The sequence below is a fragment of the Solanum tuberosum genome, unplaced genomic scaffold (genome assembly GCF_000226075.1).
Source record: "Solanum tuberosum cultivar DM 1-3 516 R44 unplaced genomic scaffold, SolTub_3.0 scf00004, whole genome shotgun sequence".
In the NCBI taxonomy this organism is placed as follows: Eukaryota; Viridiplantae; Streptophyta; class Magnoliopsida; order Solanales; family Solanaceae; genus Solanum; species Solanum tuberosum.
The window spans coordinates 592,256-611,063 of NW_006238930.1; the positions used below are offsets into that span (position 1 = coordinate 592,256).

At 30.9% G+C, this 18,808-nt stretch overlaps 1 protein-coding gene across 1 annotated transcript; it reads right to left on the reverse strand.

Moving 5' to 3' along the window:
- Positions 1-4,294: 4,294 nt before the first annotated feature.
- LOC102606344 (uncharacterized) lies at positions 4,295-9,188 on the reverse strand. The gene is made up of 12 exons (XM_006338200.2): positions 8,625-9,188; positions 8,437-8,515; positions 7,882-7,954; positions 7,519-7,602; positions 7,314-7,430; positions 6,494-6,916; positions 5,936-6,330; positions 5,751-5,850; positions 5,588-5,647; positions 5,426-5,512; positions 5,012-5,140; positions 4,295-4,832 (listed from the first exon to the last, which is right to left on the reverse strand). Exons 2-12 carry the CDS (start codon positions 8,511-8,513, stop codon positions 4,527-4,529), a joined length of 1,851 nt encoding a protein of 616 aa, XP_006338262.1. The 5' UTR covers positions 8,514-8,515; positions 8,625-9,188; the 3' UTR covers positions 4,295-4,526.
- Positions 9,189-18,808: the final 9,620 nt, after the last annotated feature.

Below are 18,808 nucleotides of genomic sequence, written 5' to 3' on the forward strand. Positions count from 1 at the left end.
CTACGATTAATTAACGATTTGAAATTGCAAGTCATGAAGCTAGCTAGCTTACTCCAGTGCTCTTGTTCTTTATGTTCCCTATTCTTAAGTCTTAACAATTGATGAAGGAATAAAAAAACCAATCTAAATGAATGGGATGGATTATTGCAACAATTTGTAGGGTCAAAGAAAGAAAAATATTGTATGAAAAGTGTATTTGCAAAAACTATCATGGAAAAATAATTATTATATTTTACTTTCTCCCACCACTACAATTATCGTACTAAAATAATAGGAGAAAACAAATTAACATAAGTACTCCGTGTTTAGAAGGAGTTGCATGTGTATCTGGCAATTGGAATTCCTTCATCCTTAATCAGATGTTTCGAGTTCGAGCTTTCTTGGAATAAAATCATTTTTGTTATGGAGTGTTTTACTCCTCAATGTGGGACTTTTTCTATATGAATTTTAGTTTAATTGGACTTTAATGTGAGTTCCGAACGCTCGATAAAAAACAAAAAAAAAAGAGTTGCCTTAGCAGGCTAGCTAATCTTAACTTTCTTACAGCTGGGAACCATGTCAATGTCATTATCTACATTTAATAGTTGTTTATTCCTTTGATTTGAAAATTACCATAAATTAATAATATAATTTGAAGTTTCGAGTGAGTAAGCAACAAACAATGCGACAATACATGACTTTTCACCCATACAAGTTGTAGTTTGGAAAATTTTGACTTTTGAGTACGTACCCAACTAATATATTATTCACGAACATATGTTAAAATGGGATTTTTTTCACATAATTAGTAAAACAAGTTGCAAAATGGTAGTGAGACTAATTAATACTATACTACTAAGAACTATATATAGGTAGAAAATTTAATTAAGCAAATGTAGTTGGTTAATTAGGCTGGACCCATTTCTGTTGATATGCCTTAACTCTATTTATCATTACATCACCATTGATCAATTGTTTGGAAGAAAAAAAGTTCAAGGCCAGCTAGGAGAATCCAATGCTTCACGTATTTCAAGTAGATGGGGTTTCTAAATGAGTTTTTTTACCATGCAATTTTACTCAAATTAAAGCACTTGTAAAATTTCATGGCACGTTTTTCACTCCATATTATATATACAATTGGTCCATACCAATATTGACAGGACTGGGCATAGTTCAATGCTATCACAAGTGGTGCAACAGTGTACTTTGTCTTTGGGACAAACACAACATGTGAATCACACAAATACGTACATAGTAACATTTTAGTAGATCTAGATCTTTTGTTGCTATAAATCTTACTGTCTAATAACTATAATTATAAATAGTAGATATATAGATGGTTCTATAACCCATGTATAGATATAATTTGAGTGAAAGAAGTTGTTGGCTCCATTTGTAAAAAGCGCTAATTAATTAACCCGTTAGTTTATTAGTTTGTTCTATAATGTGTAAATACATTATGACGGTTATTGGGGATATACAGATTTTTTTTCACCATAATGATCGATGACTGTTGCAAATCTGCTTTCGCAATAAGAAATTCGTAAGTCACCTAACTAATATTTTCAGTTAAATACTGCTTAACGGATTAAAAGCTTGACGCCATAAATAGATTAATAGAGTAAAATCCAAGAAGAATGAAGTAAATGTTATAGTGTCTGATAGTGCAACTTGTAGTTATTTTATTTATTAAATTTAATCGGAAGGCAAAAAATGTGTGGACCGTCACAATTCTTTTTTTCATGAGAATATATAATAGTAAAGTAGGTATACTATATATATGTTTGAGCCTTTGATGGGATCGATGATTAATGTTTCTAATGCTTATCGCGAATAATATATCTACTTTTATTAAATGGAGATTTATATAACATCCATTCGAAGCTGGTAACCATAGAATTAACTCGAACATAATCTCATTAAAATCTTATAATCTTTTCAAATACTTTTTTTTGTGTCTCAACTCTCAACTTATATGATTGACTTTTATTTTTAGTTCGTGTAAAAAAGAAATTATATTTGATAACAATTTAATTTTAAAATATTTATTCTCCACAAATATCTATAACTTATTTTAGATTATTCAGTTTCAAAAGTCTATTTCTTTCATAAATTTTATATAAAGTCAAATTACATCATATAAATTGAAACGAAATTATTGGACTAAAAAAAAAGTCAGGGTCAATCAATAATAAGAGCCTTTTGCTATCTACCTACCACTTGAAATAGGAGTATTTTATCAAAAAAATTTTCTTGATAGAAATGGAGATAAAGGTGAAGGAAATTTCTTTGGTTGGGTCCCAAGATTAATGCGTCTGAAGGTTCAAACATCCTTTTCACTTGCCAGATTTTATTTCACCTTGCTTCTTCCAAAGTTGTAATAATAGTATTCTTCATGTCTTGTCGTATTTTTTGTTTTTTCTTTTAACGTAAAACAGTTCAATGCTTACTATTAATGAATTAATGAAATGGCCATGTGAAAATTTGAATCAGAGTATGTTTTGCCAAATTGTTGAGAGACTTTAATTGCCATGATGTGCTTGTTAGCTAGCTGCAACATAAGTATGGGGTACAATATATACAAGTCCTTCCTTATCCTACACCTAAAAGAGTTCAATTTTTTCAAGAGCCTCAACCAATTTTAATTTATGTCATATTAATTAGTTGGGTATGTTTATAAATTGGAACACCAGATATGTGCGGATTCACTTTAATTTTGCATACATTAAAGACTATCCACTATATTTACCATTGCAGTTGAAACTTGAAGTTTATGAATATAAAATTATAACTTATTTAATAAGTTGCTAGGTTCTACCTAAATAATTTATACATATTTCATCGTCAGCATCACCTCCCTTGTCATTTTCCGCTTATCCAAATCACCTACTTCATAATTTGTTACATAAAGTAGGTGATTACATTTTTAGCTCTGTTCACTTATTAAATATTTAACAAGTCCTTGTCCAATTACTTGGTTAATCTTCAGTAGTTCAATACTTATCCGGGCCGTTTGGTTTACACAAATTAGATAAGGAATAGTGATGTTATGAATTAATAATGTACAAATTAGCTAGTAAGTAATACAATTAGGAGCCTTTAATTGGTTTTTCATATATAAAGCATAATAATACAGTGTTTGATTGTCCATTACATATATTGTTATACATAAAAAAAAAGTTAAGAGTAAAAAATTACTAAAGCTTCATATCTGAACTATTGTGAGTTTCTTACTTGAACTATCATTCAATGATTAGCGAAACACACCTAGACGCTGACTAAGAATGCGTGTAGTAATACATAGATTATGATAACTAAACTGTCCAAAATAACCTCATGTGTTAACAATTTTTATTTTTATTTTTAAAAAAAAAAAAAAGTAATAATCAGTCTACCACCGATCTAGATCAGAAAATCAAAGAAATATACATGTTGAACTTATTTAATAACCTGAATAATAGTAATAGCGTGAAAGGATGTGTTGGGCCTTTAAGATGGTGCAGTTTTGCAGCTCACACAGAGAAGAAACTTCAGCAGCTGAAAATTAAGTCCACTGAATTTTTTATATTTGACTTGTTAGGTTAGTCCAATTTTTATTTCAACTCTTGACAAGTCAAATTATGGGACAGAGTAATAAACTATCAAAAATCATGATCACCATTTTTGATAAGTCAAACTATATGCCTCGATGAGCTAAAAAGATTGAGAAAATTTCTGTAGCGGTTTCGGCTCCCTTGTTACTTTTTGTAGTGCTATTTTTCTAAATTTTTATTATAAAAAAATGTAGCGATATTATGTATTTTTATAACAGATATACAAGATATATGTATTTGTGTATTTATAAACTCTAGCAATGAGCATTCTCTCAATAGAGAGACATACATGTATATATTATAATATATAAGTAGCATATTTTTTTAGATGTTGGTTCCCCCGTACACTTCACATATATACAGTTTACAAACATGTACATTGGATCTAATTGACTACATATACAAATAATACATTCAGCTTCGACTTTTTAAAAACATAGACATACACATAAATAAGCTATTGTATTTGCGCGATTTCAGTTAGGATTAGATATTTGCACAATTTTGATTAAGATTATATATTGTATATCCACAAATACAATTTATTTAGATATCGTATATTGCAAAAATGAGCGCGAATATGAAGGATTCACCGTCAATTGGGCTTCAAAAGTAAGTTGTGAGAAGACCCAGCTCTGATTTAAATTGATATTGGGCTTTAAGATTGGATTGTCCAACGCAACGAAGGGGGAAGTGCACAAATACTTATAGAAGTTGAGCAATGAATATGAATTAGATCTATGTACGTGACTGAAACACAGAATTTGCACACAACTAGGCTTTTTGTTGTTCTAATAAAAATAGCCAAAGAATGAGGGCAGGGCACAAAATTACAGCAACTTTGATCATCCTCCATTCTAACCGAAAACTACCATTCATTTATACACAAGGGATAGGATGGAAAAAGAATTGAGAAACAACCACATTCTTCGATTAATCTTAACATACCATGCATCATCCTTTCACCAGGTCCTTCATTATTAGATACCGGAAAGCAAAATTATGAGGAACCCATTCAATGTTCTTGCGGCCCTTTCCCTGTGGAATTTTCTTAATGCTCTTTCTAAGAGATTCCGGTAAAGATTGCTGGACCATCTCCAACACACCAGCAGGACATAGGCCAGAATCCTTAGCAAAGGACTCCACAACTTTTGGCAACACTATTTTCTGATCCTTCTTCACACCAAAGGTAGCCCTGATATAATCTTCTTTTGCGACTTCCAGCTCCTCATGTACTCTTTTCGGTGTATAGACTCGAACCTGACAAAAACATTTCACTCCCGTTAGAAAGATATTGGCCTCCACATCACTACTAATTTATCTTCTTTTTAAAATGCCTGACGCATTTGCATAGCAAGAGCAACTTGATGTATATTTCTAGCTTTGTGATAATGACATGCTCATGGAGAAGATAGTGAGGAGAATATTATGGCCATTACCGTGGGATCTGAGTGGTTGCCTGAGCTGAGTGCAAAATGCAGAAGGGGTTCTGGATGTTCAATAGCATATGTTTGTCTTTCATCCCCCGTCTTGAATTTTCCTTTAGAAGAAAGTAACAAGCGAAGCCACTGCATCCAGAATGAACTTTATCAGCATCTCAAGTATTAAATCCTCCAAAACCAGTAGAACTAGAAATATGCCAAGAACAAAAAGCACTAGGCTGGAGTACAGACATTTTGACTACAGAAGTAAATAAAGATACTAAAGCTCTTGGGATATACTTCGAGGAGAAAGTATGTTTGAGGTGTAGTTAGTTGATTGATTCATTGATTGTGTAGCTTAAGCCATGACCATTGCACGTGTACATTAACCTAAAATGGACATCCAAGAAGAAAATAGCTCAGGAAGTATACCTGTCCTGGTCTGGACATTCGACATCCCAGGATAGAGTTCTGTATCATATCTGCACTTACTACATGGCCTCCAACATTATAGGCAGCCTGAATTAAGCAATAAGGTAAGACAACATCTCCACCACGCAACTCTTAGCCAAATAAAAAGGTTTATTTACTAACCTTCAAGAGTAGAAATATTCTCTTGACATTGTTTTGGGGGATACCGTAAGCTAGAAATGCCTACACGGAAATAGTAATACTCCACCATCAGCTAAAAGTAGATATTGACTGCATAGATTATAAAACTATAACATCGATGCTCTAAATTAATGAGGAACCTTACATGCATCACCAATGCATTATGTACGTTAAGCCAGAATGCTATCTTCTCTTCGTGAGTCAACTTTCGTGGATCTATTTGTTCTAGGCGAGAAATAAGTGACCTGCAATATGACACCTCAATGAGCATCATACGTTAATAAAGGTTAAGCTCATGCCATGAGGTGCCTGAATCTCATATGTTCTTACCTGAAGTGCTGTAACATCGGTTCAATATCGCCCAATTTCTGAGTATCTCTATATACACACTGTACTTCAATCATTGTGCTGTAAGGTCCACTGAACTCCTTCAACCCTTCTACATGAAAAGGATTGTCCAGCCGAACATCAAAAGATGAATCATTCCTAAATCCTGGACTCCATATGTCTTTTGGGGAAAATGCACTTATGGAAGACAAGGATGAGGTTGGCGATGAAAGACCGGGATTTGTCAGTGGAGGATCAGCAAGCTTGCTATATATGGTGCACATGCACTTTATCATATCCTCAGACAGCTTGTTTGGTGTATCAGGAACATGATCAGAGATACGGGTGCCTAGATGCTCCGCCAAACTGATTACATTTGAAGAAGCATTTTGCGCATACTGCAAAGAAGTCGTAAAAGAGACTCAAATTTTTAAGCTGTTAATTGTTTTTTAGAAAAACACTTCTGAGTCATTTTATATCTAGATGCAACAATAATAAAAATAATCCGTCCTTCAAATAGCAGAAAGTGCAACGAAAATTCATCTCCCTGATGCAAATTACCTCCATCATAGATAACGGTTGAGAATGACAGGCACGCAATGTTTTGCCCAGTGTCTCTTCCGGTGGGGAAGCTCTGCTCGACAGAGCTGAACGCTGAGATAACGACGAATGGCTTCGTTGAACTCCAGATTCGTTAATTTTGTCTTCCACCATACTATTGGTTTCTTTCCGTGGATATAATTCTGATCGACTATCAACTCGAGAAGCAGATTTTTCCCTTTTCAATATCACATCAGAATTGGAGAAATCTAGACGCCTTCTTGGGGTACTTATAGGAGATTTTAATTTATCGTCTTTTGTGGGAGGAGACAAGGATGAGATTTGTTGATCAAATGCTTTTCTGTATAGTGAGAGAAGATACTGTTCCAAATGCCCAACTTCCAATTCTAGTACTGCAATATCTCTTATCAGTTCTGTAGCTGGCTGGAATCAGTTGGGAAGAGTATAATCAACATTTGACAGAGATAAGGTTTACGAATCAATTAAGATATAAGAAAATAACCTGACAACAACCATGAGCCTAGCAGAAACTAGGAACGACAATAGACTATTTGAGCCTTACACTACTAAATCAACTTCACAAAGAGTTTAACGTGTGAAGTTCCCAAGTTTACACACTCAGAGAGCGTATATAAAGCTAACATATGTACATCATCACATATCTAAAATCAACCTCTTCAAAAGTACCTCGTATATATAACATATTATAGTTCTTGTTTTTTTTTTGAGATCAACTAAAGTGAGAAACTTCGGTAGAGGATGCTAAAGATTGTAATGTAGAATAGTTCATATTAAAACTACACAGAGGAGAAGGAGGTACCTTAGGCATTGCGGTCACTTCATTGACATCTTGAGAAGAAGATTTATAACCTAATGCTTTCTCAAGAGCACATCGAACTGCAACTTGATCATGTAATCTTCTCTCCAGCTGCATTATCTGCAAAGAGATATGGTTTTACCCATTATAGACATTAAGAATCTTTCCAATTCACCAACATGAGCAGATATCATCTATGTTAGACTACCTCCTGCCTCAGAGAACTTTGTATTTCAGCCGATGATGATTGTTTCTTCTCGCTCACATTACAGTCATTCCCGTGACTCGTATCCTAGTGTAAATAAAAAATTATCGTCAGATAGTTGCAAAAGCTCGGTACTTTGAGGCCTATGTTCTTCTTTATTTTTTCAGGAGATAGAACTAGCAAATTGGATCATAGAGATATCAGAAAACAAGACTACAGAGAAGGAATATAGGAAGCTAGGTACAAGATCACACATTCTGTTCTACTTTTATTTCCTTTTCCAACATTTGACATTGTGAAATTTCACTCACAGTATAGCTTGGGGGCAACTTTTAACATCAAAACGCAAGACGGAAGTTTCCTTACCAACTTCAATCGATTAGAGGTCTCTACAGAATGATCCACGATATTCTCCTCTTGTTCTGGTTTAACTGGGAAGCTGCCATTACAGAAATCACACAAAAAGACAAAGATTGAATGAAACAGTAGACAGCACTCAACAAATCACATGTAGGAAAGATTTAACCACGGGATAAAATCTGGATTACACCAAAGACTTCTAAAATAAACAAATTGCTTTGTGCAAAGGAACTAAAGAAGTAGTAGGATATAAGAACAGAAGTAAACGGCATGAATGTTAGATTCAGTACTCCATGTCATACAGAAAAAAGCCATTTTCCCCTTTCCCACTCTTGCTACAGAGCTTTCCAATTTTGCAGTAACGCAAAGCACATTGTTACAAGAAACACCAGTTTGTTAAGCAAGCACATAGTTGCACAGATGTGATTTAGAGGGGTTTTATTTGTACAAAACCACTATAATCTACCAAGGGGAACATACCCAATAATCATTTTTTTCAGTTAACGAGACCCCAAGGAAGAAAGAGAGAGAATTCAAGACATGAATAAATCCAAAGTCTACCTCTTGGAACGAGTGTGTTTAGAAGATGTCACTCTATTTCCAGGAAATTTACTGGTGTTAAACCCTTCAAAATCCATATCTGCAGCTCACTCAATGTGAATGAAAAGCTTGCCATTAGCCATCAAGAACCAATTTTTCCTGACAAATGAGTAAGTGGGAACAGCAAAAATGGATCATAGTATACTTACCAGTGCATACTTCAAACAGGTAACTATCAAAGATCAAATATTTGGAAGATGGAAACAGACCCACTGACCCCTAAGGACCTCAAAAACCTCAGCTTGAAATAAAAACCCCAACTTGTCCTTGCAGAAAGTCAGGCCACACTCTCAAATGGACAAGAAAAGGCAGCCCTCCTTTTGACCAGGAGCTGAAAGTATAAGTAGCAGATGCTCACTTTTGCTCCAAAAATCTGTTATTACCACATTCCCAATATAGCTTTGTGCAATAGAGGGGAAGGTGAAGAGAGCTTTTTCCACTGAAAAAAAAAAAGAGTATTCCCTACTAAAGCTCAAAAATGTCAAAGGTATCCAAAAGTAGGTATATTATACTTGACCATAAAGAGTTGATAAAGGTCAGAGATTTCGGAGGAATAATAAAAATGGTGGCTCAAACAGAATAAAAGGTTTAAGCTAAAACAAAAAGAAGATTAGAAACAAAGTCGATGGATTATTAATTTTAGCAGTATTGACAACCCATTTTTCCACATTCGTTTCACTTGTTGGTGAGCTAGTGGGAGTTGTTGACCGGCCCCTTTGTCCCACACCTTGGTCCTTGTATATATATCTATATATGTATACCTCTAAGCCTCAACTTCAATCACTCTATTTCTCTATTTGTGTGTCTGTTTTGGTTGTCCTATTTTGCTTAACATCAATATTTGTGTCTCTGTTTTGGTTAGGGGTGGGGGTTGTCGTATTTTGCTCAAATCAATAAATTGAGTTGAGATTATAATTGAAGTTGTTATCAAAACAAATACTTATTTGTTCATTTTAAATATTCGGTTTAAATAAGTCATATTTTGCACATATCAATAGACCTGAGGATTATAGATTACTTTTTAATAAAATTCTTTTAAATTTCATGTACCAATTATTGAATATTCCTTACAATAAAATATTTATGTAAGACTTTCTCAGATTTACTCTTATATTAGAGGGGGAGGGTGGGAGTTAATTTATAAATACATAGATATACATACTACACAAATCAGTTCAATGTTACTACAATTAAGTGAACTAATTGTAGTAAAAGATATATGTTAATAATCATAATTAAATGGTAGTTATGCATAGTGAAATGTATGTCAATTGTCAATCATATGTTGATTTGGACAACACCAACACGAATAAATTTTTATTTGTTTGAGCGCTTAGGGGAGAGGGTAGCTAGTTTATAAATATATAGTCGAACATCGAATTTTTAAACAAATCAATTCAAATTTACTATAATTGATTGAATTGGTAAAGTGAAGAACATATCTTACTTAATCATGATTAAATGATAATTATGCATTATCAAATGCATGTCAATTACTAGTACTTGTATATAGATTTGATATAAATATAGTTTAGGATAGTTTTTTATTTGTACGAAGTATTGTTGTGGTGGGATGACTAGCTAGTTTACATATCCATAGGTGATAGCTAGGTCATAACGTATTTTCTACACAAGCCTTTTTGATGGAAAATTGAGCCTTTCATAGGTTTGTTTTGAGGTCAACAAAAAAGTTGTACACTAGAAAATTATAGGATCCATGGCACACTTAATTAGGTATTTCGTGTGAATTCAACCACTCATATATAAAACTATATGCACACATGTATATGCATGTACCTATTATATTGTCATTATTATTAATAATTTTATTATTAGTATATGATTCATACCCTAGAACGACCAAATCCTTGTATATTAGGAATGGTATCCCACTAGCTTAACTAATTAAAATTATTTCAGTTACTTAAAGACATCCAATTTCACGAGGACAGACACACTCAAAAAATATTTCTTTTTGGAAATTAAGCTTTTATAAAGAAGAAATTGTATTTGAAATTTACTTTTGCCTTTTTAATGCTCTTGTGGAAATCATATACGTATCTTTTTTTTCATTTTCAAACAGTGCTTTATTCTAGAAAGTACCAAATGCATTAACTTTTCTTGCCTTTACATGTGGAGGTTTTTTTTAATGTGATCAATTAAATATTTTCTTCATTCATTTTTATTTGTTTATAATATTAAAAAAAAGATAGTATTATTAATATTTTATCCTTAATATTAACTATTCCTTCTCCAAATACATTTAAATTATATCTAATAAATATGAGTATTATATATGATAAAATAGATACTTTATTTTTCTTTTAAGGATGTGCAAAATTCATTATAGATAAATATAAGTGAATGAAGAAAATATAACAAAGGAGGGGCAGTATAAATAGGAAGGTACCATGTTTATTTAAGTTTTTTTTTTTTTTCACATAAGGCTAAAAGAAAGCAGTGGCATACCTCAAAAGAGATGAAAGGTGAAGGGTTAAAGGGGACATTGGATACTTAAAAGGAAATGAAGTTTTGTGGGGTTCCTTTTGTCTAAATCTTCTTTTTGTTAAAAGACTATTAAGAGATACCTATATTGTCCTTGAGTAACAAAGAACTAATTGTTTGTCAATAGAATCATCAAAATTAAATTAAAATATGCTCATGGGACACTTGAGCTTTTCCAAGATAGAGACAAAACAAAATAAGGAGTATTTGCAAATTAATGTATGTAGTCATCAGTCAGGCCTTTGGTTTTTGTCGTGATGTACAACTACTCATTAGAAAAGTTTCTTTCTTAATAGCTACTTGTGATAGCAAGAAAGGAACACTTTCCCATAAATAAAATTGCATGCTATATACTGATTTTTAACTTATTGCAGAAATATAATTTTTAGTTATCTTCAGAAATATTAATTCAGCTTGAAATAGAAAGTGAAGTAGAGTTATATTTGCCTGTGTAGATTAAAGCTTTGACTGAGATGACCAAAAACAAATTCAATTCTTTTCATGTTTTAATAGGTCAAAAATTTCTTTTCATGTTTAATAGGTCAAAATTTTAAAAAATACTTTCTCTAAAAAGGACAAAAAGTTAGTGTGGAATTTTGGTAGAGTTTTTGGCTAAAATCATTTCTTAATCATAACTCAAATATAATGTACATCCTTATATTATCTAAGTGAGCAAAATACATCCTTATACTATCCAAAAAATAACAAGAATCATCTTTCATTCTATTTTTTTGTTAAGAAATTTATTAAACCAATAAGAGAAATGTTTTTTTAATTTGGTCATGTCTTAGCCACGACGAGAAGATCAAAGTTACCTAAAAAGAATAAGGATATGGATAGGAAATAACTCTTTCATTCTCATAATTTAAATTTTGTGTGTTGTTAGTTTATATGTTTATTGTATCATCAAGTAAATTTACTTGTAGCAATGCGTAAGTTTTGAAATATTTATACAGTAGGTTCCGATAGTTAGAAAAATTATGTAAAAAAAATATTTTTAAAAATATTACGTCCAACTATTTAATGATTTTCTTTAATAAAATATTTATTACGTATGTATGTTATATACAATACAATTCACATTTTATACAATGTACATAAATGTTGAAAATTTAGTGAAATTACATTGGTGTTTTGTTATGAAAATAAAAAAATAATTACTTTATTTGAAATTTTTGAAGTTGGGTTGTATTTGGCCATACTTTTTACAAAGAATATTTAGAATTTGAATGTATTTTGTATGAGTATGATATAAATCCTCAATTTCAAAAAATTAGAAAAATCACCTGATTTGACTAGCTTAACTATGTGTACATATATTCATTCGACTTGACACATTTTTTTGTTGGTGATGTGAGTTTCTTAAAAAAACAGACAAAGGATGAATCTTGCACCTTTTTGGATAATGAAATGATGTTTTTTGTTCACTTATATAACACAAGTATATACTTTATGTTTAAGTCATACTTTGGGGATGATTTTAGGACTACATTGGTGATTTTCTGAATTTTTATCTTATTTGTGAGATTTCACTTCTCACCTTGTAATCTCCTCTCGTATTTGCCTTTTTTCTTATTCTTATGTAATATTAGAAAAATAAAGTTCATAAAAAAAGGACAAAATAACCTCTCTTGGGAAATGAAAGGTAGAAAAACAAGTTTTATAAATGACATCTCACTTCTCTCTGTCATTCCCCACAACTTTCACCTCCACATAGTTTTTACTTAGATTATATAAAAATATTTTTGAGATTATATTTGTTGCTTACTTATAACAAAGGTAAATTTAAGAGAAAAAATTGGAGCACATGAACTTGTGATCTCTTCGTAAAACTAAGTATTTTATGTATAGATTTTTTTAAAATTGGTGTAATATTATTTATTGACACCTATAGTACTAAGTCGTTTGATGTGATGGATAGGGAGTGTTAATCCCGGGATAAATTTTAAGTACCCTTTATTTCCTTGTTTGGTTGGAAAGCTTGGGATAACTTATCCCAAGATTAGGAATTAGTACCGGGATAAGTTATCCCTCCCATTTGGTGGTATAGTAATCCCGGGATAGAATAGAAAAATGACAACTATATCCCTTTAAACCCTTTGTATACATCATTTTTCACATTTATGTATATTTACATTATTTTTAATATCATGTATACTAATATTCATTACTTCTTATTTTTAGGATAATTATTTATATTTTTCTATTAAAAAATTACACTATATAAATATAATTTTTATTTATGAATTTATTTGACTAATTCTTATGTTTATTTATATTTTGATTTCCCATAAATCTTCTTTCACTTTAATAAAACTTAAAGAGGGAAATTCTATTTTTAAGCTAAATAAAAAAAAGTTTTATTTTTAAATACATATGGTATTTACCATGAGAATGCATAAACAAAAATATTTAAGCTAAATAAAATAAATAATTAAAATTTGCAAAGAAAATATTAAAAACTAAATAAAACGAAGGGTAATTTTTGTAAACAAACAACTTGTTCTTAAAATTTATGCAATATATATTGGTTTTAATACAACAAACCAAACACTCAATAAGAAATAATCTTAACACAAATTTATAGCTGCTTGCTCTAGTTTTGGCAGGTGATTTAGTGCAATTTTGGTCAAATTTTTGGAGTTTTTGCTGTTATTTTTTTTTCAAGTCTTAATAGACGTTTTAATGAGGTTTTTGCTACTGATTTGGTGGATTTTTCGCTGCTGTCTGAATTCATATTTGGTTCAATTTTTGTGGTTATTTTTATGCAAATTTTGTACAGTTTTTGCAGTTGGTTTGGTGTATTTTGGTCACTTTATTGCTGTTTTCTTGAAGCATTTTTGGAGTTTTGATCCAATATTTTTGGTTATTTGATACAGTTTTTACTTCAAATTATGATTGATTTGTTTTTAATTAATATTTTACTTATGGTAGTGAAGAGGAGAGGCTTCCCACGGGCCTATTTCAATTCATATGAAATACAAATTTAAACATATTCACGTAATTTATTTTAAAAAGTGAATAAATAAAGCTCCATAAAAATACATATAAAAAGCCTAAATAAGATGAAGGGTATTTTTGTAAACAAACAACTTATTCTTAAAAAGTATGTCATGCATATTAATTTTAATACAACAAACCAAACAGTCAATAAAAAACAATCTCAGCATTATTAATCCTAGCATAACTAATCCCATCATAACTTGTATTCAAACCAAACGACCCCTTATGGTGTGATGGATAAGAGAAAATAATCCTGGGATAACTTTTTAGTGGCCTTTAATTCATTGTTTGGTTGAAAGGTAGGGATAACTTATCCCAAGATTAACAATTAGTCCTGGGATAAGTTATCCCTCACTGGTGGTGGTATAGTAATTCCAGGATAAGTTATCCTGGGATAAGGTGTGTAAATTAACAAAAATACCTTCCTTAAACTCTCTTTTATACACCATTTTTACATTCATACATATTAACATAATTTTTAACATTATTTATAATAACATTCACAACCTTAATTATTCGTTCTTTTTATGATAAATTTATTTTTCTATTAAAAATTTACATTTTATAAATACAATTTTTATTTATGAATATATTACAAGTTGAATTTATTTGCGTAATTATTATGTTTATTTATATTTTGATTTCTCTTAAAATGTTCACTCCACTACTAAATTACATATTTTTCATTAAATAGTTTATTTATTACTCACTTAAAAATTATATTTTATCTATAATTAAAATGTAGATAACTTTAATAATAAATTTTCTTTTATTGTAATAAACTTAAAATGAAAGTTTTATTTTTAAGCTAAATAAGATGAATGTTTTATTTTAAAACTAAATAAGATGAAAGTTTTATTTTTAAGCTAAATAAGATGAAACTCTTATTTTTAAGATAAATAAGATGAACATTTTATTTTAAAACTAAATAAGATGAAAGTTTAATTTTTAAGTTAAATAAGATGAAAGTTTAATTTTTAAAACATACGGCACAATCATGGGATGCACACATAAAAAAATTTAAGCTAAATAAGATGGAAATTTTATTTTTAAGAATGAATAACTAAAGCTTGCAAAGAAAATATAAAAAAAAACTAAATAAGGTGAGGGTATTTTTGTAAACAAACAATTTATTCTCAAAAATTATACAATGAATATTAGTTTGAATATGACAAATCAAACAAGCAATAAAAACTAATCTCAGCATAACTTATCTCAGTATAACTTATCCTAGCATAATTAATCCCAACATTACTAGTATTCAAACCAAACGACCCCTACTAAGTACACTGGTTGAAGATTTAGATATTTACCTAAAGAAACTAGTGTTCAATTTCCTTTGAATACAGTTTTTTTTTTTTTTTTTTAATGATTGTTCTAAAAATCTTGGATTCATCACTGTTGGACATCATAAAAGAAATCACTCAGTTTTTATTTTGTACCAACCAGACCCTAATTAAGTCCAACATTAACATACATTGTCTTTAATTTAGAGCATCACCAGAAAATGAAAACCTGTGGTCCTAGTTATTATTATGAATTACTCTAAAAATGAAAATAAAGAGAGAAGGAAAGAAAACTGAAACTTCTATTTTATCTTATTGTCCATTTTTATATGAACTGATTCGGATTGGGCATCTCCCAATGTGCAGGGTAGGCAGAAGATAGTTAAAAAGTGTTCTTCTATACATTAAATTAAAATATAAAAATACTTATGATTTAGTGGAGCAAGTGAAGCAACTATTTTCAAATGAATCTGACAGACATCCCTTGTGATTCCATGAATAATTGAGTTGTTTATTGATATTCTGTAAATTGTGTATTACAAAAACCAACATGCCTAGTATTATTATGCTACCAACATATTTTTAATTTGGTTTCCCAGGCACTAAATTAAGTTAGATTCCCCTGTATCTCCTTGATTTTTCAAAAATATGTACTTCTCAAGAAACTCTCATCAGCATAATTCTAGTTGAAATGGTCAAACAAAGATTAAACTAAACAAAAATCTAGAGTGTTTCACTGTTACAGTCACACAAGTAAATAGACAGTTGCTGAAATTAACAGTGTGGAAAAGTTGACAACTATTTTTTTCACCAAATTCAATCTAAATGTTAGAATCAGACAAATTAGAAGAACTTCCGCTTAATTTTCTTGTCGCCATCAATGTTAACCAATTATCTGTATACTTATAAATATATACATGTCCATTAGTTTTAAAATTAAGAAGTTAGAAAATTAGTTTCCCAACTGCTAGTCTACTACTAAGTGAGCTTTGTCATGCTCCTGTATGAGTGAAAAAAATGTACTGTGAAACACTATTTCAAGTTATTCACAGGATAAAAGTGTATATATAAACGGATACTACTGTCAAAAAGAAATTCTTCTAACTTATTTAAGACACCTGATTGTGTAGGTATTTTTTCCATATCAGTGCATATATGATGTGAAGAGGAGATGTGCGGTTACACAAATCATGAGGAGTGGTGAGAGGTTGGCTATAATGGGTGTTAGGATAGAGGTAACTAGGTAAAAAAAAGGTTTGGAGATCGAAAATTAAGATAGAAGATTAGTATGTAATCAAGTGGTATAGCACCTTTAAGAGGGATCAGAGTAGTATTACTACTATTTAGTATGTCAGTAATTTTTACTTCGTTTTATTACTACCTATTGCTTTATTGCTTATGTCTATCTTACCTTTTTGATAACGGTATTTTTTTTCATCTGCTTTGTTATTGTTATTTTGTTATCATATTATTATGTTTCGATAATTATTCTTCTAATTCTAGGGTGGTCTATTGGAAACAACCTCTTTACCTCAAAGGTAGAGTAAGATTTGAGCAAATCTTACCCTCCACAGACGCAACTTGTAGGATTAAACCGAGTATATTGGTGTTGTGGTTAGTGCTTATCATAGCAGTAGCACTTTTTAAGTTTCCATGCAGAAGGCTGTCCGTAAAGCAATATATGTGACAAAAGTCATTTATAATTACAGAGTAGAGTACAATCGATTTTTGAAAATAGAGGAACAGTTACAGTTCTTTTGATGTGCCCATATTGTACTCATTTAGATTCAAAACTAAAATCGAATGAGATATTCTTGTTTTCACTTCATTTTCTTTATCAGTTGCTGTTTATGAATCATGATGTGAATATCTCACAAGCCCTCTGGCATTGTTAATAAACTTGACATCAACATTTGAGAGAAAAAGTTAAGGCTTTTTTTGTGGGGCTGAGAAGAGGGGCAGGCCGTGATTAGAGAAAGGTGTTAGAATCCCCATAAAGAAAAAAGACATTAAAAAAAGGGAACTTTCCAAGAGGATTTGGACAAGGGAGTCAATGCCAATGATATAAGGGTGCAAAAGGCATCTCTTTCTCCCAATGTTGTCCCCACAATGTCTATGAGGATCGTAATCAAATTAAACTCCATATTTTTTAGATCAATTTCTACATATATGTATGAAAAAATATATATAGTATAGTGCAGACTTACAACGTTTAAATTCTGAATTCATCACTCGGTCTCCTACACACACTTTCGGTTCTTGAAACACAATGAGGATGAGTTGTGTTCCTACATGACTTTAGGCAATTCTAGTTATAACTTTATCTGAAGCTGCTATACTGCTGCATTTTCTTCTTATCTATAGTTATTGGCCACTAGTAGCACCACTGCTGTTACACTGCTCAACGGCCACTGCACTTTTTGCCCCCCGTGCCATTCTATCTATTAGTCCTAAACTTTGAAACTGTTCATTACAGCGTCATTTTGGTTTATTGTCAAGTTAAGAACCTGCTATAGTATAATATTAAAATGCACTGATGTGCAAATAGAATTTTCACGCAATATATCATATATGTAACTCAAATCCTTATATAATATTATATTGATATTATGTTAGTAACACAAGACTGTATTCCTGAAATGTGATTAATAAACTTGTAAGACAAATCTAAGATTCAACTCCGTGATTAGTGCAGCTTGTGTTGCCAGGCCATGCACTGTCCAATAATAAAAATTAGAAACCCATACAATTCAACTATAATTAACTGCTTCCTTTAATATATTATTATCAAATTTATGACTTCAAATTGGTGGTAAAGTAGCAGATTGTTTGCCCCAACAATCTGCTTATTGTGGTTGCATTGGCAACTAGTAACGAAGAAAAAAATATTATCAACAATATTTACCAATCTGAATCTGGTATTGTGGTTGCATTAGCAATTTTTTTTCTTTTCCAACTAGTATTATCTTCTGTTTTTTGTCCATAAATATATTATTAATCATTTCTCTTTTCTAAATTTTTTCCTTGCGAGTATTTTTACTATTAATTATATGTGATAACTAATTTTAAAGAGAAAGTTCAAATTGCAAATTAAGATTAACTCAATTAAAAAGAACATAAGATAAATAGATGTAGGAAAAAAAAATTAGAAAAGAGAAAAGTTTTTTATCATATATTTATTGACAAGATAATATATATTTGTTATGAAGTATTAATTATCTAAATTATAATTAAAATCTTATTTTAATCAATTAAATTGTAGCTATTAATTTTCATCTATGCCATATACATCTTTGATCCAAGCAAAAATTTGGGGAAAATAGAGAGACGAGAAATGCGGCGGTATCCAGACTCCTAACGACCTGTTGGTTGTATTTGTCCTTTGTTCAGCACACAAAAAAAAAAGTAGTTGTCCTTTATAATGGGCTTTTCAGCCCATTTATCTGCTCATTCCAGGCCCAACAACGCTTACATCTATTTACCTTCTAGCAATTGTGCTCTACAGTGTAAAATTCCCCTTATATGAGGGGTGGGGGGGC